Source organism: Pelobates fuscus, chromosome 3 (assembly GCF_036172605.1).
Source record: "Pelobates fuscus isolate aPelFus1 chromosome 3, aPelFus1.pri, whole genome shotgun sequence".
Classification (NCBI taxonomy): Eukaryota; Metazoa; Chordata; class Amphibia; order Anura; family Pelobatidae; genus Pelobates; species Pelobates fuscus.
In genome coordinates, this window is record NC_086319.1 from 273,056,438 (window position 1) to 273,079,009 (window position 22,572).

Here is a 22,572-nt window from a genome sequence, read left to right on the forward strand (position 1 = left end):
TCTAATACACACAAACACTACATCCATTACACACATTCTAATTCACTTCCACTATACACACCACATTCAGTCCCGCATCATTGTCAGCGGACTAGGTAGGGCGTGGGCGGGCCCGGGAGGGAGAGGGTGGGGGGGGCCCCAGACCTTGTGCTTTGTCAGGGGCCCCAAAATTTCTGATGGCAGCCCTGCATACAAGTAAAGACAAGTCTTTCTAGAAGCTTTGAGGAAAAAGAAGAAGGGATATTGGATGATAGGTGGAATGGGAAGACGAGTCTAGGGATGGCTTTTTTAGGATGGGTACAATAGCAGCATGCTTAAGGGGAGCAGTGACAACACCAGATGAAAGAGTAGTTTAGGATGTGTGTTAAGACATCAGCAGGCATGCTGACATCTCTGAAGGAGGAGAGGATGGCTGCAGAGGAGCAATCCCAGCACTAGATAGGAGGCAAGTAATCTTTATTTCACTTAATTTTTTGAAAAGCAAAGTGGGTGGACAGAAGGAAAACAATTGTTATGTTCAGTACTATAGTTTCCCTTTAAGCTGACTGGTGGGGAGATCAGTAACTTGGTTAGGGTCTTCTGCAGTCCAGTCAGTCACCTAAGCTTGTTAGCAGAGCTGCAGGAACAGTTTTAGAGAGTGTATAACCCACTGCTGTCCTAGCGCCTCCAGTGTCTGTGTGTGAGGCTGGACTTAATGGGAAAGTGATCACTTCCCATCTGCCCGCTAACAGCCTCTCACACGGGGAATTACTTGTAGGAAGAGAATTAAAGTGTTGAGTGATGCACACTGTATACCAGTTATTGTAGCCCTAATATCATTCATAGAAGGCTGTTTGGACTACAAAATAAATAGGACAGTGAGTACTCTGCCAATAAACGTCAAATTCCTCATGTCACAAACACCCTTTTCAATAACACTAAACTATGATGCGGACGTTAGCTTCTTATTTGGCCAGCTTCATATTTGAAGGCTGCAGATCGATTTCTATTCTCAGAGCTTCATATTAAGATCGGCTTCTTGTTCATACAGCTTCTTTTTCCATCAAAGTAATTACTTACAAATCATTCAGTAAACGCCAGTTTGAGCCAAATGACATTGATCTTAAAATCTTGCACCAAACTAGGCACCCTAATGTCTATGCAAGTAACCAAGCCTTTTCTTTATGAAAACCAAATTGTCTCACACACAAAGTAACACCTGACATAAATCCGGCCCAGAAAGAACCATACACGGTACAATAAGTTGTTAATTCGGCATGGGAAGGGGGCAGTGCTATTCATTCAGGTGGCAATATCCCAAAACACAGTTTTGCTCACCTTTAATAAACAAATATGCAGACATCATAAATAGGAATATTCATTTATTCCGCAGTGCAATACCATTCACATTCTTTAAAATAAAATGCAAATGTCAAACAAAACATAGAAATGACAGAATTTGATGTTTGCATTGTAATTCAATTAAATAATTTTAAATATTATATACAATTAGCAGTGAATAAATATATACTGTATAAAAAATACAATGACAAAATGTAAAATAAATTAATGCTCATTTTCAACTGAAACAAATAAGCAATGCCAATCGGTGCTACTTGTATGATCTCTCACAGAGAAACGTAAACTTTATAAAAGTTAAAACATAAAAACTAAATGCTGTTTGCATTTTTACAAGTGTCTGGTATGTATGTAGAGCTTCAATATTTTGATATGAACATTGTGCTATAATTGATTTATGTTACAAATATTTTTTTGTTTTGCATGTGAAAAGGTTGCAACCCATGCCCACATTGCATTGCAATCAATCCCAGAATGCATTACATACTGATTCTTTAGAACTATGCATGTGACTGGAATATGACAGCACAATGTGTGCATAAAGATTGTTTCTATACCAGACGCTTATAGTTATTTCTGCCTTGTACTCAGTACATACATGCAGGATATTGGGTTGGATAACAGACTATGCTATACATATATAGCAATATATAAGTATATATTCTAGGAAAGGACTAAGAATTCTCTGATATATTTTTGATCAGCTTCAGCCTTTATCTGGACCAATTCGTTTTCAGCTTGAGAAGTGCTGATATACCAGCCAGGGCAAGACGCAGACTCAAAGGTAAATCTAGACCCAAATGCAGACTTCTTGAAAATAAATCTTAACAAATCATAATTTTTCACTTCTTTAATGTTCTTGACCTCCTGAGTAAAAAAAAAATAAGAAAGGTTGGAATTATTAATATTGTGCAATACCGGCTTGTCACTATATGGCTGAACAGCTGAGCTGCACTTGTCCTATATATGTGTAGTCTACAAAATAATAATAAGTTTTATCTCTGCAATGTCGTAGTAAACTTGCTAGTAAATATATTCGTTATTTCACTATATATACACACACACACACACACACATATATATATATACACACACACACACACACACACACACGTCCATATTTATGCTAGCTCTCAAGGTCTGTAAAAAAAATGTAATCTTCTTTATACATAAATCCAAAAAAACAACAGTTAACGTTTCAGATCATCTATGTGAACTTTTCTCAGGATATGGATGAATAAAGAAGATTGGATTTTCTAATGTTTTTGGAAAGCTTTTACAATTATTCATATTTAGAAAAATATTTTAATATTTTATATTATTAATATCCATGTTTTGATATATTATATATTTTTGATATTGCAATATTTTGAAAAAAAAAATCATATTAGAAGATTATCCAAAAATATTAAGCTGTGGCCTAGGTAAGATACCCGTCAATGCTGGGAAAGGAAAATGCTCTTTTGGTTACATTTACTACTTTACTTACTTCCAAATGCAGCTGAGCTTCGCCTTCTACAAGGGTGCATGATAGGTAGAGGTTCTTCCCCGCTAGACCCAAAGTTACTGCTTGTTGCTCTGAGATCAAACTCTGAGTAGCGTAAAAAGACATGCTAATCTTCTCTGTAAAGAAAAGAAAAAAAATGTTAATATAACAACCCATAATCAATTGCTGCAGAAATTATGATGATAATAATGAATAAGGATTCGCTACAAATAATAAACACTGCATTTAAAGGGGATCTGCATGATCAACAAACTGGTTATTCACTAAACTGAGAATTGTCAGCAATGCCAAGTGAATTTTAGATCATACACAATGAAAACAATTCTCCAAGTCAGCTGTGTTTCCAGTTCAGCTACTTTGGCCTTAAATTTGAAATTTTGCTTTGAATTCCTGACAGTACTAACTTTACTGAATAACCCTGTGATAGTGATAGGTGAGCTTTGACAACTGTCTGGGCATCATAGGAGACATAGTCTATATCGGCTACAGTACCAAATGTTGGCCCCTGGCCTATGGTCTGACACTGAAAGCAGTTTCTGGGTTATGGGATTTCTGACAAAATGCAGGGCATTAAACAAGTTTTGTTCTACGACCAGAAGGAAGAGACTCTGGTTCGGGAAGTTGGAGCTGCTACAGATACAAAAAGCAAGCGCCAGAAATCTCTCTCTTTCTTAATTTAAGTTTTGTTTTATGTTCAATTGCTATAATAGGTCAGACAATGACAATCTTGTTGGTTCTGGCAGCCATATTTAATTTTATTGGGGTCAGAAAAGTGGTGCATCCTCAAGAGTTCTATACCATAGAATGTGTATTGTCTTTTGAGAGTAATTTCTCACAGCCATCATTGGTTTGATTGCCTGTTGATTTCCTAATGAATCATTATAAGCAGAGATTTATGCCAATCACTCTCTGACAACACTATAACGCTGACTTACCTTCTCTCTGGGTGTTTAAACCCTGAAGCGAAACGGCTACAAGTTTGGCGTTCCCAGGGAATTGCTGCAAAGCCATGCACTTATTATGAGAATCTCTGATATTGCATTCACTTGCTTTAATGTACTTGTAATTGGGGAAGGAAGCGGAAGTGAACTCTGTCTTCTCATATGAAATTTCTTCTAAATATAAAAAAAAGTCAATCTGTTAGAATTTAATTTGACATTGAGGGTCTTATTTTTTACTTTCGAAAACTCTACAGAACTGGTTGCTGTGTGTTCCTACTTTAAATAAAATTCCAATGTTTTTGGTCAACATATTAAGCCATACTGACACTAAATCCATCTGGCACTGAGCACTCAGATGATCATTAACAAAAGACATTCACTGCTGCCAAAATTATTTCAGCTATTTAACTCTATAGTTTTATAATTAACCGATCTGCCACTAAATAAGAAAAACAATATTATATTTTATATGTCTATTTCTATTTACAAGCGAACAAGATTATTTATAATATACATTTGCATTTTAACAGTCTCATAGTAATTGCTATTGATATGTAATACATCTTGTCTCCAACTTGTGTAGCAGTTAAGTCATAGTATCTCCATCTGTTTGTAGAATACAGCACACGCTACACAGGTCTAGTTGTGGTACCTGGCTAATCATTCTGGGGATATATTTGTGACAAGAAGCATTTGCCAACCAATATTAAATATTCCATCTGATTGCTCCACTTCTGGCATTTTGTTAAAAAAATAAAAATAAATGCTCTTCATTTATAACCCTCAGTGCTGATAAATTGAATGTAATAAACTCTTGTTAACCACTTTGTTCCTTACCTTGCACAAAAATGTCATTTATCAGATTTAGTAAATCTGTGTCTTTGAACCCAGTGTTGCAAATTAACCCTTTTTTCAGCTTTTCAACAGCCACCACGAGTACCACGGTTTTCCTGAAAGAGTACCCAGAATCCACCTCTGTGGCCATCTCCAGATGTATTCCTGAACTGCACACACAGGACCTTCTGTGACAGGAGATGCAGTGGGAATTGTGAACCCCTTTCTTTGAAAAGACAATAGGCCACATTAACTATGTTTTAAAATAATATTCCAAATACAAGACAGTCAAACACCACACGGCAGATTTAGAGGATTAATCACTAAATAGTAAAAACCAAAACAAACAACTGAGAAACATATTGGAAAGTTTAAACAAACATTATTGCAGTTTTACTATTTTTCCAACCTGGCGATTTTAGTGTCATCTACACAATGTTTAGGGAATACATGGACAGGGAGTGATATACCGCACATAGACTGTTGAGCATAAGCATTATATTAATACTAAATTTCTATCAATTTATAGGAGTTCTCTCTTTTCATCATCATGTCACGTTACACTTCCCCTTGTTCATAGGTGTGCGCAGGGGGTGTGCTAAGAGGGCCTAGGTAATGCAAGACCAACTGCCCTCTACCCCCTTTCTGGGTACATTTGTGTGGGTTGGGATTAGCATATTATGTTTTTCAATAAAACCTCTGTCTACACCTATTTTTTATTAGAACAAAAATGCACTTTTTATAATTCTTCATAATTCTTTTAGTTACATTTTTATTTTGTAAGCCAAGTTTAGATAGTAGTATTTCCTGGGTGGACACGTTATTGTAAGGAACATAAACCTGTGCAAATTTGTATTTTTGCTGGTTAATGTGAATATATGACTTTTTTAATATCAAAAGTTTTGTTCAATTTTTAAACGCAAGATCAAAAAAAAAAATTGATTATGAAAAAAAATATAGCCATACAAGAAGAAGAGGACTTGTTTAATCAAGTCTCCATAAATGGACTGTGTATTAATTATAATATGTTATGTTTTATATTTAAATTAAATATAAATTGTGGTGGAATTTACCTTGTATCCATTGGAAAGAACTCCATAAAAATCTCCCTCATATTCACTAAAAAAATATAAAGAAACAAATGTGTTTAGTTTCTCTTTTCAGGGGCAAACTTAGAAATACTTTAAATACAATAATGGAAATGAAAATGCTAATGCAATGCAAATATAATCTACAATATCCATATCCATATCCATATCCATATCCATATCCATATCCATATCCATATCCATATCCATATCCATATCCATATCCATATCCATATCCATATCCATATCTCCACGGTCCCAGCATTTAATTCCCAGGTCTTGTGTTTGCCCCAGTGCGACCTCCAGCCACAATATAAATCTCAGCTCGTTACCGGTATAAAAGACACCTGGGAGCCAGAAATCTTGCTGATTGATAGGGGATCAAATACTTATTTCACTCATTGACATGCAAATCAGTTTATAACTTATTTGACATGCGTTCTTGTTGGGTTTTTTTTTCTTTTTTTTTTTGTTATTCTGTCTCTCACTGTTAAAATACACCTACCATTAAAATTATAGACTGATCATTTCTTTGTCAGAAACATTCAAAATCAGCAGGGGATCAAATATTTTATACACACATACATACATACATGTATATATATAAAAATATACAATCTACAATACATATATGAATAGAAAAGCTCCTGAGAGTTAACATGTAATTCTGCTAAATTAAGCCACGTTACCTGTTATTGTCCATTAGATCGGATTCCATGTCTGGTACTTGTGCCATTGTCATTTCTGTTTAGACAAAAATAAAAAAATCAATGATTTAGCTAAAAGAAGGATTTATCCATCTGATGTAGATATGAGACAGCAGGCAGGATGATAAATACCTGATATTGATCTGTCCTGAGACTGAGATCTTGTTGTTTCCCAGATAGATGATATTCTTTGGTATAATCTGCTTCGTCCTCTGTTGCTTTTATAAGACATTGCAGACACGCCCTCTGTATGATTGTGCAAGAAAGGTTTTACCACAGTTTCCTGCCATTGTCACTAGATATACATTGCAGGATGTGGGAAAATATGTTTCACCATTTATAACATGATGTGCTTCGATTTTTTTACAAATATAATATTTTGGATATTCCTTGGCAGTAATTGTGTAGTAAAACTTTACTTAGAATTTATTCAATTAAAGTGAACTCTTCACCAGCATAACTAATTTTAGATAGTATTATTTAAATAAATTACACAAAGTCTAAAAAACATGCTTAAATATTGACTATGTATCTGAGGGGCGTGGTTTGAGCGCTGAACGAGATGGCCGCCTAGAGAAGGAGCTCCGCACCCGAGACTCCCAATACCGCCCTGTAACCCGCTGAAAACCTCGACTCACCACGTTAAAATCCCGATCCTGACTCAGCCCGAGGAGGTGCACCCCCGTACCCGCGGATGTCCAGCCGCAAAACCGGCAAGCACGGCCGCAGAGAGGCAGTATCAGTAGCAGACATGCTCACCACGCCGAGGCCCGCTGCACGTGGCGCACACAGAGACCAGGCTGCATCTCAGAGAGGAGACGAGAGCCCACCCGCGTGGTCGGATGCCCCCCCAGAAGCCTCCAACGCTGCCATCCTCCAATCCCTGGCAGAGGTAAAGGGGTATTTAGCAGCAGAGATCGCACGAACGGCGGCGGAAGTTAAGGCCGAAATCGCCGCCATTGGGGCCCGCACCACGGCCATAGAGCAACGCATGGCTCGCATAGTTACAGCACACAACAACTCCACAGCAGCCTCCAACGCCATGAAACAGCGAATCACGGACATGGAACTCGAGATAGAAGATATCTCTAACAGAGCGCGCAGAAACAACCTGCGCGTCCGCGGCCTACCTGAGTCTGTACCAGATGCTGAACTGGAGACTACCCTTATACACTGCCTCCGCCAAGGTCTGCCTGACATACCAGATCATCACTGGCTAATCGACAGAGTCCACAGAGCCCTCCGGGCCAAGGGCCCCAACAACAGCCCGCCCAGAGATGTGATTATAAAGTGGCACTATTTCCAAACCAAAGAAGCCATACTGAAACGCAACAGAACACAAATATATAAATGGAACGAAGTAGAGCTGCAGCTATACCAGGACGTAGCGCCGGCAACGTTACAACGAAGGCGAGAATGGAAACCGATCACAGACCTCCTCAGAGCAAAGGGAATCCGGTTCGCATGGGGATATCCATTCAAGATAATAGCATTTAATGGCGCGAAGCCTGCCGTCCTCCTACCCTCTATGGACGTTCATACCTTTCTGAAGAGCGTCGACATCACGGCTCCTGCGGACCTCCATATCCCCACCAGCAACACGGAGGGACTAACCCTTCTACCAGAAGCGTGGGGAGCTGGCGGCTCACACCACCCCAGCACGAGGGACTCCAGATAAGAAGGACATAAAACACGCAAGCTTCAGCTGATTACCATAAGTTTTACATTGCCATACTGCATATTGTTATTGCACCTAAGATAGCTCATTATGTTTGGGACATAGGATAGTGGGGGGGTAATTTGCACTATGTCACTACGGGCGGGGGGGGGAGGGATGGGGGGGAGACGAGTTGTGCCTCAGGGGCCCTTGCTACTCTTACAAGCACCAGCCCACCTACTGTGCGGACAGGGGGTGATGTGGGAACTCCGACCACCCAAACGCGTGGCAATAAGCCACCAGCAAAGGGGGACACCCGCAGGCCTGCTAGCCAAACTAGAGCCGGGAGCGGCCTGGATGCCCGCCCTACGGGGGGCAGCCTGGTCACCTCTACCTAACCGCAGCCATCGGACAGCGATGTCTTACGGGCATGATACGGGAGACCCAGCACAAGCACACGCACAAAAAAAGAAAAACTAGGAATAAATAAATAACCATATGATTGTTAAAAAATGTTTATTGATATATTAAAAAAAAAAAAAAAAAAAAAAAAAAAAAACAGCCACAAGCACCAACCACCTACGAACTCTATACTAAAACCCTAGAAGGAAAATGACAGGCCCTATGCCTACCCCAGTCCTACCCTGCCCACCAACAACAGCATGTGAACCCTACTACCTAAGGTTGTATTTGTTCTAAATGGGAGCCTCGTTAGGGTGCTAGGCGGCTGAGCCTCCACCCCGCCTGAGGCGAATCCCTCGGCGCGGTGGATGCACACCCCCATAGCTCCTGGCGACTGGTAAGACCCGGAATTGTTATATTGTTATATTATTATTTTGTTACAGTATCGTATTTATACACTGTTATACCGACCCACCACTTAGGGGGTTGTATTGTAGAACTGTGAACGGTAAACACGCAGATCAATACTAAATTGTATTTTGCTTTCTCTAAGGTAGCAGACCACCTATCGTCTACTACCCCTTCTCCTCATCTTCTCTTTTCTTCCTACCACTCTCTTGCTTTCCTCTCTCTCCCCCCCCCCGCCCCCCACCTTCTCCCCCTCGGAGGCGCTACAACTCCTGAAAGGACACAGATTACACGGAAGCAGACGGGCGAGCCTTGGACCTACAGTAAGCGACAAGGCACAGAGTGAGTACACCTTTACAACACACACTGACAAAAAATGGACCTCAAACTGACCTCACTGAACGTTAACGGACTTAACGCCCCTAACAAACGCAGGTTACTTCTCAGGGAGCTACGCAGACAACAAACAGACATTGCATTCATACAGGAATCCCACATACCGCGCTCAGCTAAAACGCAGCTAACAAACCATATTTTCACAAAAGCATACACCTCCAGAGCTCCTTATAAAAAAAACGGAGTGGAGATCCTCATACATAAAAGGTGCCCCATTCAAATCACGGGCACACACACTGACACTGAAGGCCGGTACGTGGTACTCACAGGCACGCTGCACGCTAATACGTATCACCTAATAAATGTATACGCCCCAAACACCCCCACCCCGCAGTTCTGGACGAACCTAACAAGCCTGATTAGGGACCTCCCCAGGGGGATACTCATCCTGGGAGGCGACCTCAATGCCACACCCTGTCCCGCTTCTGACCGTAGTGGAGGCACACGCCTCCCCCGTTCGCATAACAGGGGAGTGCAAGATAAACTCCTACACCAGTTTATCCAGAGCACAGGCCTGCTGGATCCATGGAGACTCCAGCACCCTGGAGAACGGGACTACACGTTCTTTTCCGCGGCACATACCACTTACTCACGTATAGACCTGTTCCTTACAAACAAACTCGGCATGCATTGGCTTAAGACCACCGAGATTAACCCCATATCGTGGTCCGATCATGCAGACATTGCTCTTACTCTAAAAACCCCAAGCAACCACACCCCCTGGAAGTGGAGACTAAACGCCTCCCTCCTCAGGGATCCACACATCAAAGAGGACCTCCTCAAAGAAATAGCCCTCTACTTCCAAACCAACGACACCCCTGATATATCCCCAACCACCCTCTGGGCGGCCCATAAAACAGTAATCCGGGGTCTCCTTATAAAGATAGCGACACGACAAAAACAAAAAAAACACGAGAGGTTAGTAGACCTGCAAAATCAACTACGCAAGCTAGAAGCACAACACAAGCAAACAGCCACCCCGGCCACGACTAGCGAATTGACAAACACAAGAAGATCCCTCAGAGAACTCATGACAGATGACGTTGCTAAAGACCTCCTCAGGACTAAAAGACTTTTCTATGAAAAGTCTAACAAAATGGACACCCTCCTTGCGAGAGCCCTTAGACCCAGAGCTGCCAACACCTTCATAACAGCTATAAGAAACAAACATGGACAGGTCCTCACAACCCCTAAAGAGATAAATGAGGAATTCACAAACTATTTCGAGTCCGTGTATAACCACTCCCCCACACTAGCAGGAGATAATGCAACATACGCAGCAACGGTGTCCTCCTTCCTAGATGAAACCCAGCTACCACAGATAGGGGCCGACCTTATGGCACCCCTGGGAGAGCCCATAGATGCGGAAGAGGTAGAAAGAGCAATCGCAGGGCTCAAGGGGAACAAAGCCCCGGGCCCCGATGGTTTTGACGGCACCTACTACAGGGCCTTCAAGGACGAATTAACACCCTACTTAACGAAAATGTACACACAGTGGACTGGGGGGGCTGCCCCCAACCCAGACATGGCGACCGCGAATATAACACTCCTCCCCAAGCCAGGGAGGGATGCCACGCAAGTCACCAACTATCGCCCCATCTCTCTCATAAACTATGACGTGAAGGTCTATGCCAAGGTACTTGCAAATAGATTAAACCCCCTCCTTACCACATGCATACACGCTGATCAAGTGGGCTTCGTCCCCACCAGACAGCTCTATGAAAACACGAGAAGGGCCACTGACCTCATGTGGTGGGCCGGGAGGACTCGAACGCCTTCTCTGATCCTCTCTCTGGATGCGGAGAAGGCGTTCGACAGAATCCAGTGGCACTACATGTTCGCGGTCTTGCGTAAGCTACAACTACCAGACCTTTTTATAACGGCTGTGAAGGCCCTGTACACCAACACCAGAGCGCAAACGCTTATCCAGGGCGCTGAAACACGCCCATTTACTTTGACGAACGGAACACGCCAGGGTTGTCCCCTCTCGCCCCTTCTATTTATAATAGCCCTTGAACCACTACTACAACGCATCAGAGCCCACCCCCACATAACGGGCATGACTATAGCGCAGACAGACTTCGTGGTCTCTGCTTACGCAGACGACATATTGCTCACCCTCACCGACCCAACACGCTCAGTACCTAACCTCATCACCCTACTGGAAGAGTACCGACTGGTCTCTGGCTATAAGATCAATCTGGACAAGTCGGTGGGCATGCCACTGGGGTTGACAGAGACGGACGTGACTTGGCTGCAACGAGCCACGAACCTACACATCACCCCCGACCAATCAAGTACCTAGGTGTACAACTAACCGCCGACCCCAAGGACCTCTATGCGGAAAACCATCAGAGACTCATGACCACCCTAATAAAAGACCTTGATAAATGGCACGAAAAACCCATCTCTTGGATAGGGAGACTCCATAGCGTTAAGATGAACCTCCTCCCTCGCCTCCTGTTCCTTTTCCAAGCACTACCAGTCAAAGTAACTAAGGGAGATCTCAAAACACTACAAACATCCATAGACAACTTTATCTGGGCGCACAAGAGGCACAGGATAGCCAGACAGACATTGTATACTCCAAAGAGCAAGGGGGGACTGGGGCTCCCGAACCTCTACCTCTACTACCTTTCAGCACAGCTTGCACAAATCATCGAATGGCATTCACCACCAGATGCCCATAGATGGGTCGACTTAGAGACCCTGCTCATGAGCTCCGACCTCCCGCAGTTCTGGATCTGGGTGCCACGACCCGACAGACCAGAACTTCGAACGAGGTGCCCGGCCATCCTGAACTCAATCAGGATCTGGGACTTAACAGCACATAAATATGCCCTAACACACCAAGTGTCGCCACTAACCCCATACCTCCGTAATAAAGCATTCCCACCAGGACTAGTGGCGAGGGATTTCCGCAACATCGAAAATACGGACATACAGCGTTATCACCAACTATATCAGGGGAATCACATCAAAACATTTGACGACCTCAAAGCATTGGCCCCACTAACCACGAAAGACTTCTTTCGTTATATGCAACTGCGTGACTTTGCGGGACAACCGCAAATACGCACAGCAGCTCAGGCCAAATTTACCTTCTACGAAACAATGTGCACAACCGGGGGACCACGTACCGGCCTCATCACCCTCCTCTACACACAGTTAAGCGCACCAACAAAAAACACACAGACACCCACATATGTGGCACAATGGGAGGCAGATCTACAACAACCCCTTGAGTGCGGGGAATGGCAGGACGTGTGGGAGGCGGCAGCAAAGGCATCCATTTGCGTCCTACACCAGGAACAATGCTACAAAACCCTGATGAGGTGGTACACCACCCCAGTCAAACTATGCAGAATGGGTAAAACAACCACAGACACATGTTGGAGGGGATGCGGGGACAAGGGGACATACTTCCACATGTGGTGGACTTGCCCAAAAGCGAGCGCCTTCTGGAGCGAGATAGCCAAGCTACAAACAGAAGTACTACACAAACACATACAACCGGACCCCGGTGCATTCTTAATCGCAAAACCACTAGATGCTCTGACACACAGGGAACAAAAACTATTCAATAAAATAAACTTAGCAGCCAGACGAGCCATGGCACAGACGTGGTTGCACGCCGACTTACCCCCAATGGACAGAGTTACTGGTAACATAAAAGAAGCACATATCATGGACAAACTCACAGCTCAACTCAGAGACACGTACCCCTCCTTTATCAAAACGTGGGAACCCTGGGAAGACTATACCGACCATTAGACGACATAACACTGACTCGCACACACATACAAGAACATTGCGCGCATTTACAGACGAATAGCCCAAGCTCCAACTGCAAAGTGTAAGTCCGTCCCGCTCCTCCCCCCTAAGCTTCTCCCCACCCCCCACCTCTCTTTCTTTCTCTCTCCTTATCTTTCACTACCTCATACTGCATCTCACCTCTACTAAAATAAAGGAAAACTCATGCCTAAACTCAAGCACTCTCGATCGTGGCATGAGTACTTAAAGTACAAACTACGGATAGGGAACGACACTAATACGCAACGTTGAAATACAATGGCCAGGTATTGACAAAAGCACCACCAACAGCAACCAGAAGAACTGAAGGTGCATGCCGTGTGGAGTGCCCCTAGCGGGTGTCGGGGTGGGAACGAGTGGCCTACTGTGTGTGGCCGTCTTGGCGGCGGTGCAGGGCCATCTTTGGTGTCTCTGTGTGGCCGCCTGGATGTCCGCGCATGGGGGCTGTGGCTCGGGTACACAAAAGCAATGATGCCTGTATATAACCACTATGAAGGCTTCCTGTAACCACCATACTGAATGTAAATAGACAGCTTACAATGAACATGTGTCCATCCCGGCATCCCTGTGTGGCCGCCCCTCTGTATATGTGTAACAGATATGTAAAATGTGCATGGCTAACCCGGCATCTTTCCTAGACCTTCTCAGAGACTAAGCAAAATCGATTGAATATGTTTCCCTATGTATATGTTACCATGAGTAATGTGCTCACTTTTGTACCCAGCTTGTGCATGACCTGACAAATAAAGAATTTAAAAAAAAAATATTGACTATGTATCTGTAAGATGGTTAGGATTATTTGAAATTAAAGGAAACCTCCAATCACCATGACTGCAACAGAGCACTTTAGTGGTTTTTGTCAGTTGCAGAACTACCACGATTGCAGGAGTCGCAACTGCGGCTCGTCACTCCAGGGGGCCCAGCCACTCTGTCAACCCCTGTGACCATGGGCCACAGCCACACCGGCCTGGGGCCTGCAGTCGCCTGGAGCTCGGGAGGAGGGGAGTACACAGCACTCCCCTCCTGCCGGTCACTGTATGTAGCGTGGCCAAACAGGAGCGCAGTCTGACAGAACGTGCTCACTGAGACAGCAATTCCTGTCAGACTGGGTACCCCATGCGACGAGCAGGTAAGGGGAGGGGGGAGAGAGTCATGGAAGGGCTGGGGAGGAGGGGGGCATCATGGAGGGGCTACAGAGGTGGGAGAGCATCATGGATGGGGATGCTGATTTTGCTCACATTCACAATGGAGATCCTAAGTACTTGCACTGTATTGGGATACAAAAAGTGGAAGAAGTTTGGAGGGGGGGAGGGGGTGGAAACCATGTTGAAAAACTAAATAAACGTGAGATGCGATGGATCTTTGAAATGGACACTTTGACCCCCTTCTGGTTTAAATATAGATGTTGAGGTTTGTGGTTATATATAACCTTTACTTGTACCACTTTTCGTGTCCCTAATATCCCTTTTTTAATATAAGAAATTTTAATATAAGAAATTCTAATATACAATTTTTTTTTAAATATTTAATTTATAAAAAATCCTCTTTGGCCCCGCCCCCTTCTCAATGGGCTGCTGTTTTCAAAACTCCCCAGTCCTGCCCTGACTGCAGCCATATTGATGCACATGGTGTCAACCCGACACAAAGAGACGCACAGATAAACATCATCATGTACACAACTGCAATGCATTTGGCAGTAGGATTTGTCTTTAAATTCCAGCCTTGAAGATGTTAGCGTTCAGCTCTTGTAGACATTTGTTCCGCTAAGAGTGATGTCAGTTCTTTGAATCCAATTAGCCTGGTTTAGTCCAAAATATTCTTGATAGAACTGATCTCTTCTTGCCCAGCTCCTTGCTTTGGATACTTCAAGGGTTATTCACTAAAGTTAGAAGTCAATGTGAATTTTAAAACTAAGGTCAATATAGCCAAGTTATGCTTCTGGTTCGACTGCTTTGGCCTAAAATTTTATATTTGCTTTGAATTCACTTCAGATTTTCACTTTTGTAAGTAATTCTTTAAATTAAACAAAAGGGGGTGTGCCTGGGACAATGTCTCATTAACCATAGTTACCAGAAGATTACAGCTTAATGTACTGGTTCTTGTGTCTGTAGCATGTCCCTGCAGGTTTTTCAGTGGAAACTCTTCCTTCACAAATTGCTGCCTAGTTCCACCTTGTTACTGTGTAAATTTGGAATCCACACCAGATTCTTTTTTTATAATTTTGTTTACAGTTGTGCAATAGTACACATTCACCATTTCAATTCCATTACCAAACTTTCCTTAATATCTCAAGGAAGTTGGTCTGAAACATTGAGTATATGCACATGCACATCTCCATAAAATAAATCTGCCAGAGGCTCAAGGAAGCAAGGTGAATGGTTAGAGTTAGGACCCACCTAGGGGGGGGGTGTGGGGGGGGGGTCTGCCTTGACGTTGGCAGGTGGGCTCATCCTCTCATGGCCATTGGAGGTAACAAAAAACTCAATTTGTTTAAAAATACATAGGGATTAAGGAGAGAGCGCAGGTAACTTGTTTTTCTTTGGTTTTTACTATATATTGGGGCTGATGTGTAGTGTAGTCATTTGCAGCCGCCCAGTGATGGGAGTGAGCGCAGGACTTATCTTTCTGCATTTGTATCCATTTTTTGTATCACTCAGCCTTGTTACAATGCAGCTGCCCATCCCATATGTTCCCTATTAAGGGTTAATAATGTATAGGGGTGTATATAAAAAATACCCCTTTCTGTCTCAGTAGAGATTTTTGCCAGAGGCTCAAGGAAGCAAGGTGAATGGTTAGAGTTAGGATCCACGTAGGGGGGTCTGCCTTGACGTTGGCAGGTGGGCTCATCCTGTCATGGCCATTGGAGGTAACTTAAAAACCTCCATTTGTTTAAAAATACATAGAGAGCGCAGGTAACTTGTTTTTCTTTGGTTTTTACTATATTACATAGATAGATGCCCTCAAAGGCATGTTGAGAGACAGTCTAACCAACTTAGGAATTATAGTATCTTTATGTTTGTATCTGAATCACCATATAAGCCACATGCCAACACTGGGAGATTGCAACATTGCACATAGTTATTGTATATACTATGTTTCAAAGGCTCGACTTGCTAATAAACATTTCCAATGTCGGAAGCCTCTGGCATAACTAGATATTCACACCAATTCTAGTATTAGATATACTTACATATTCACCAAGTGAAATCGCTTGCAAACGATATCCTTTATGGAGAACTCTAAGACTACTTATTTAGATCACATTTGCCCTAATGATATTCAGTTATAATCAATATGTTACCAACGACACTCAGATAACAGCAGTAACCACCATTACCAAATTAAACTGCCCCCCTTTGGTTTGATTTTCGAAATCTCTATTTAGGCAACATTCCATTTGTACTTATAAGTATACCCATCTTGCATCTATCTAATAATGTACTTATTCAAACATATACCGGTATTTATTTAACAATATTGTGTGTAGGCGATATTCCCTGTTGAGCATTCCGAGGTCATTTATTTTATATAGGTTTACCCTAGTAATATCTAGATTTATTTATTGTATCTACAATGACACTCAGGAGATAGCGCTATCTATATTTAGCAATCCTAAAAGCCTTTTTTGTTTGTTTTAAAACCAGCATTTAGGTGAGATTCCACCTGTACTATTTACACACACTTTTCTAGGTGTAATTATTATTGTGTACACATTGTTTACAACTAGTTGGGGGAATAGTTTCCCTCGTTTGTCTCGTTCTGGCTCACACACACCTGACTGAAAGGAACACATCTTTTACATGAAGTTAATTAGGAATAGGAAGGAGTCAGTGTTATTCATTCAGGTGGAAGTATCCTAAATTTCTGCTCACAGTTTTGCTTACCCTTTAATAAACAAATATGTAGACATCATAAAGATGGATATTCATTAATCTGTAGTACAATAACATTCACATTTATTAAAAAATTAAAATGTCAAATGTCACACACAAATTACAAAATGCCATTAAATTATTTCAAATATTATTTACAATCAGCAGTGTATAAATATATTCTGTATAAAACATACAAAGGCAAAAGGTAAAATAAATTAATCGTAATTTTCAACTGTAGGAAGAAAGCAATCCCAATCGGTGCTATTTGTATAATCTCTCACAGAGAAACCTAAACTTTATAAAAGTTAAACCATAAAAACCTAAATGCTGTTTACTTTGTCTGGTATGTATGTAGATCATGTTAGTTTGGATATGGACATTGTGTGAAGATCTATTTTTGTTAAGAACTGATAAAGTATTTTTTTGCATTTGAGAAGTTTATAACCCACACCCACACTGCATTGCAGGCAATCCCAGAATGCATTACTTAACGGTTCTTTACAGCTATGCATGTGATTGGAACATGACAGCACAATGTGTGCTTAAAGTTTTGTTTCCATACCAGATGCTTATATTAAACAGCACAGTTATTTCTGCCGTGTACGCAGTACATACATGCAGGATACTGGGTTGGATAACATATTATGCTATACATATATAACTCCTCTCTCTCTCTCTCTCTCTCTCTCTCTCTCTCTCTCTCTCTCTTTATATATACGGAATATATCTATATTAAGACGCACATTCTAGGAAAAGACTAAGAATTCTCTGATATATCTTTGATCAGCTTTAGGCTTCATCTGGACCAATTCATTTTCAGCTTGAGAAGTGCTGATATACCAGCCAGGGCAAGCCGCAGACTCAAAGGTGAATCTAGAGCCAAATGCAGACTTCTGGAAAATAATTCTTATCCTCATTTTTCACTTCTTTTTTTTTTTTAAATTCTTTATTTTTTCACTCGGCAGGAAAGGGAGTGCAATTAACAACTTTTAGGCTTACGCAGAAGCCCGCGTCACATAAAACTGTGTCAGTTATTACAGTACATAAGTAAGAAGAGTAATGAAAGAGTGACATAGTAGGATATGCATATACAGTGGTTTGTATCCCTGAATTCCACCGAGGTTTTTGTAATTGTGAGGTTCCCTTGTACAGCAAGGGGGAAAGAGAAGGAAGTGGGGACAGAGGTAAGAGGGAGCGGGGGACAGAGATGAAAAATAAAAGGGGCGGAGGGGGATAGGGGAGATAGGGACTGATAATGCTGCAGTCCTCCACCACTATGCTGTGTCCCGGCTTTGGTTGTCTAGTTCCCTTCTCTGTGTGGGTGATACCCGTGTCATGAGGTTACCAGCCAGGTAAGGGTTCAGACGGTGGGCTCATGGAAGGTGGCTTGGTATCGCGGGCGACCTGTGTCTTTGTTCTAGTCAAGAAGAGTTGTTGCCTATGACGGGACAGTGACGGCAAAGGCTCTATTTTATAGGTAGTGCATAGATGTAAAAGGATAGTTCCCCCAGTGAGCGGGATAGAATACATCTTAGGTTCGCAAGCAAGGATGTGGATTGTGTGGTACCTGTATGCCCTTGGTTTAGGGCCGCCCCTGGGGCTCATATGGGGATGAGGGGGGAGAAAATTTATAGAGGTAGTCCTAACGTGAAGGAGAGCGGAGGAGCTAAGGGAGGAGGGGATGGGGATGTACGTGGTGCTGAGGCCCTGCCAGTCTTTCCTTATCTGGAGGCCAACAAAGAGTGGGGGGGAGTGGGGGAGGCGGTTCAACCAAATTCGCTGTCATCCCAGAGGTCCCATATCTTGTGAAAGGTTTTAGTGGACCCCCTGAGTCTAGCTGTTAGGTCGTCCATTAGCCTTATCTCTCTAATTCTGGCCACTATTTCTGGCTCGGTAGGGGTTGAGGGTTTTAACCATGAGGCTGCTGCAGCCTTCCTGGCCGCTAAGGTAATTTTATGTATGAGTTTCTGCTCAGCCCTGGTCCAGCCCTCTATATGTCTGTTGAGTAGATAGACCCATGGATCCAGCTCTACAGTCCTGGAGAAAACCCGGCTCAGGAGGGTCTGGACTCCCTTCCAGAACCTGACCATACTGGGGCATTCCCACCACATGTGGAGATACGACCCCTTTAGTCCGCAACCCCTCCAGCATTCGTCATTTATAGTTTTGCGCATCCGCAATAGTTTTACTGGGGTGGTGTACCACCGAAACAATGTCTTAAATGATTGCTCCTGGAGGGTCACACATACAGAGTCGGTGGCGTTGGCCTCCCAAATCTCTTGCCACTCCGTTCCCTCCAGGACCTCTCCAAGCTCCTGTTCCCATTGGTCAGTAAGTTAGTCGGCCCCACTCTTTCGTCTTAGCACAAAGATGGGCATACAGCATTGTGATCGTTCCCCGGGGCAAGTTTTCTGATATACACCAGCGTTCAAAGAATGTAAGCGGTTTCAACGCTGCGCTTTTGATATGTGGTTGTTTGGCGAAGTCTTGTAATTGGACGTATCTAAAGAAATGGCTAGGTGTGAGGTGTCTCCCCTGCGAGAGGTCGGTGAACCCTACTATGTCGGGGCCGTTATAGAGGTGGCAAATCCTCTGTATCCCGGTGTGTTCCAGGTTCCGGAAATCCCTGGCAGTCATGCCTGGGGTAAAGGCTCTGTTGCGGAGGTAGGGCATTAGGGGGGAGGGTGAGGATGCCAGGCTGTATTTCGTGTGGGTGTGGTCCCATAATCTAAGTGAGTTTAGAATCGCCGGGCATGTAGCTCTGAGTATAGGTTTTTGTTCTCTCGGTACCCACATGGCAAATTGTGGTAAGTCTGCCCCTATCATGAGGGATTCAATATCTACCCATTTCCTTTTGCCTGGAGGAGTGTGCCACATCGCCACCTGAGCTAGTTGGGCAGCTAGGTAATAATAATATAGGCACGGCAACCCAAGTCCCCCCCTTGTTTTGTGTCTGTAAAGGATCTGTCTTGAAATCCGGGGGCGTTTGTTTTGCCAGATAAATGTGCCTATGGTTCGTTGCAGTGGTTGTAATTGGGCTTTTGACAGTTGCAGTGGTAATGCCTGGAATAGGAACAGGATACGTGGGAGGATATTCATTTTAACAGTGTGAATCCGTCCCACCCACGATATCGGCTTGTCAAGCCACCTGTCCAGGTCTTTAGCTAGGGTTTTGAAAATGGGAGAGTAGTTGTATTGGAATAGTTTACTGGGGTCTGCGGTTAAGTGGACTCCTAAATATTTAATGGAGGTGTGCTCGATGCGTATCTTGTGTTCGTGTCCTATCTTTGTAGCGTCATTCGCCGACATGCCCACAGGAAGCGCGCTGGACTTGGCCATGTTTACTACATAGCCCAAGATTTCCCCGTATCTCAGGAGGACTTCTTGCAGAGCCGCCATGGATTGGGATGGGTTAGTGAGGGTAAGCAATACGTCATCGGCGTAGGCCGAGACCAGGAACTCGCTGCCCCCCACTGTGATTCCAGTGATTCTGGGGTGCTGCCTAAGGGTCTGCAGCAGGGGTTCAAGGGCTAGAACAAACAGGAGTGGGGATAGCGGGCATCCCTGCCTGGTACCACTGTGAAGACTGAAGGGGTGGAGGGGAGCCCCCGAGATCTGTACCTGGGCCCGGACATTACTATACATCGCTCTGATGGGTGCGGTGAATTCCCCTGGTAGCCCTAGGTGCTCTAGCACTGTGAACAGGTAAGTCCAGGTCACCCTGTCAAAGGCCTTTTCGGCGTCTAGTGATACAATTAGTGACAGGGTATTCAGGGTGGCCTGTCTCCATATTAGATCTATATTGCGCCTAGTATTTTCGAAAAGTTGCCGTTCAGGGACAAAACCGACCTGGTCTGGGTCTATAAGTGACGTCAGGAGAGGGTTTAGGCGGGACGCTAGGACCTTGGCTAGTATCTTCATGTCGTGGTTTATCAAGGAGATTGGCCTATAGCTAGACGGGAGCATGGGGTTTTTCTCAGGTTTGGGTAGCAGCACTATGGTGGCTAAGGACATGTCCTGGTCTGGGATACCACCGTTTCTGAGTTCTGTAAACAGTCGGAGGAGGCAGGGTGTTAGTTCTTCCCTGAACGCCTTATAATAACCGCCGTCAAAACCGTCAGGACCTGGTGATTTATTACCCTTTAAGGCTGTTATGGCTTTATCTATTTCTACTTCAGTAATTTCAGAGGCTAGGGCTGCCCGGGCCTCGGGAGGGAGCGAGGGCAGTCGTAGGTCCGCGAGGAAGTTGTTAATGTTAGTGAGTTCGGTCGCCCTACTGCCTGCTGTACTTGGGGTATGGTTGTATAGATGTTTGTAGTATTGTGTGAAGATTGCCGCTATCTCTGTCGGGGAGGTTTTGGTCCTTCCGTCCGGGTGCCTGATCGCGGTGAAGTGTTTCCGTCTCTGTCGGGGGTTTAGGGTCCTAGCTAACAATGTGTCCATTTTATTTGCTTTTTCATAGAATGTACGTCTCGAGTAGGTCAGGGACTTGGCTGTGTCGTCCAGTAATAGCGTCCTAATTTCATGCCTCTTGGCGTCGAGTCTCTGAAAAGTCGATCTGTCTGGGTGAGTTTGGTGGGCCTGCTCTAAGGCACGCAGCTCAAAGAGTAGCTGTTCGAGGGATTGGAATTTAAATTTTTTCTTTCTAGTGGCTAGACGAATGAGCGAGCCCCTGATCACCGCTTTGTGTGCGGCCCAAATCATACTACCTTTTAGGTCTGGGGTGTCGTTCGTGGTGAAGTATTCCAGGAGTTACTGCCTAATCTGTGTAGTGACGGCTTCGTCCCTGAGTAAGGATGTATTAATCCTCCAGGTCCACGGGGTGGCCCTGCTAAGGTTGCCCAGTGTCAGGGTCACGTCCGCATGATCGGACCACGTGATGGACCCGATGGAAGCGTCCGTGACCCTGGCCATGCAATGGTCGTTGACCAGGAACAGGTCTATCCTGGAATATGTGTCGTGGGGGGCCGAGTAAAAAGTAAAGTCCGCTGTGTCTGGGTGATGCGCTCTCCACACATCCACAAGGCCAGTCTCTGTCATGAACTTGTGGAGCAATTTGTCTTGGCCGCCCCGGTTGTGTGATCTGGGTATTCCCCGGTGTGCACTTCTGTCGACTGCGGGGCAGGGCGCGGCGTTAAGGTCTCCTCCAACCACAATCATTCCGTGGGGGAGGGCTTGTACTAGGCGTTGCATTTGTTCCCAGAACTGCCGTTCGGGTTGATTGGGTGCATAAATATTGACGAGGTGAATAGTGTGCGAGAGCAGGGTGCCGGTTACAATGAGGTAGCGCCCCTCAGGGTCTATCTCGGTTTTAGTGGCTCGGAACGGGCAGCTGTTTCTAATTAATATCGCTACTCCGTTGCTCTTCCTGTGTGCGCGTGCCTCGAATGTGGTGTGGTATGTGTGGTCACGCAGCTGTAGCTGCAAGTGCCTGGGTAAGTTGGTCTCCTGTATGAACGCCACGTCAGATTTCATTCTCTTTAGTTCACGGAAGAGCAGTCTTCTCTTGGTAGGGGAATTTAAGCCCTTAACGTTAAGGACTGTGTTGGAAGTATCTTATTATGCTGTATGCCCATCTCCGCACGTCTAGACCCGCTGTCACTGAA

At 43.9% G+C, this 22,572-nt stretch overlaps 1 protein-coding gene and 1 long non-coding RNA gene across 2 annotated transcripts; both read right to left on the minus strand.

The window, feature by feature from the left end:
* Positions 1 to 1,529: 1,529 nt before the first annotated feature.
* Positions 1,530 to 4,771, minus strand: LOC134601769 (interleukin-1 beta-like). Its single transcript, XM_063446270.1, has 4 exons — positions 4,624 to 4,771; positions 3,781 to 3,960; positions 2,828 to 2,961; positions 1,530 to 2,205 (listed from the first exon to the last, which is right to left on the minus strand). Exons 1-4 carry the CDS (start codon positions 4,769 to 4,771, stop codon positions 2,002 to 2,004), a joined length of 666 nt encoding a protein of 221 aa, XP_063302340.1. The 3' UTR covers positions 1,530 to 2,001.
* Positions 4,772 to 5,693: 922 nt separating this feature from the next.
* Positions 5,694 to 6,597, minus strand: LOC134601117 (uncharacterized). The gene is made up of 3 exons (XR_010090400.1): positions 6,548 to 6,597; positions 6,398 to 6,452; positions 5,694 to 5,739 (listed from the first exon to the last, which is right to left on the minus strand). It is a non-coding gene; the product is annotated as an uncharacterized LOC134601117 (long non-coding RNA).
* Between the last annotated feature and the right edge of the window lie 15,975 nt (positions 6,598 to 22,572).

What these genes read in the sequence shown, in the direction of transcription:
- LOC134601769 (XM_063446270.1), bottom strand. Translation starts at nt 4,771, where the DNA reads ATGGCCACAGAGGTGGATTCTGGGTACTCTTTCAGGAAAACCGTGGTA. An exon ending in AAATGACATTTTTGTGCAAG is followed by an intron (nt 3,961 to 4,623) that starts GTAAGGAACAAA and finishes TTTTATATTTAG; the next exon opens with AAGAAATTTCATATGAGAAG. An exon ending in TTTAAACACCCAGAGAGAAG is followed by an intron (nt 2,962 to 3,780) that starts GTAAGTCAGCGT and finishes TTTTCTTTACAG; the next exon opens with AGAAGATTAGCATGTCTTTT.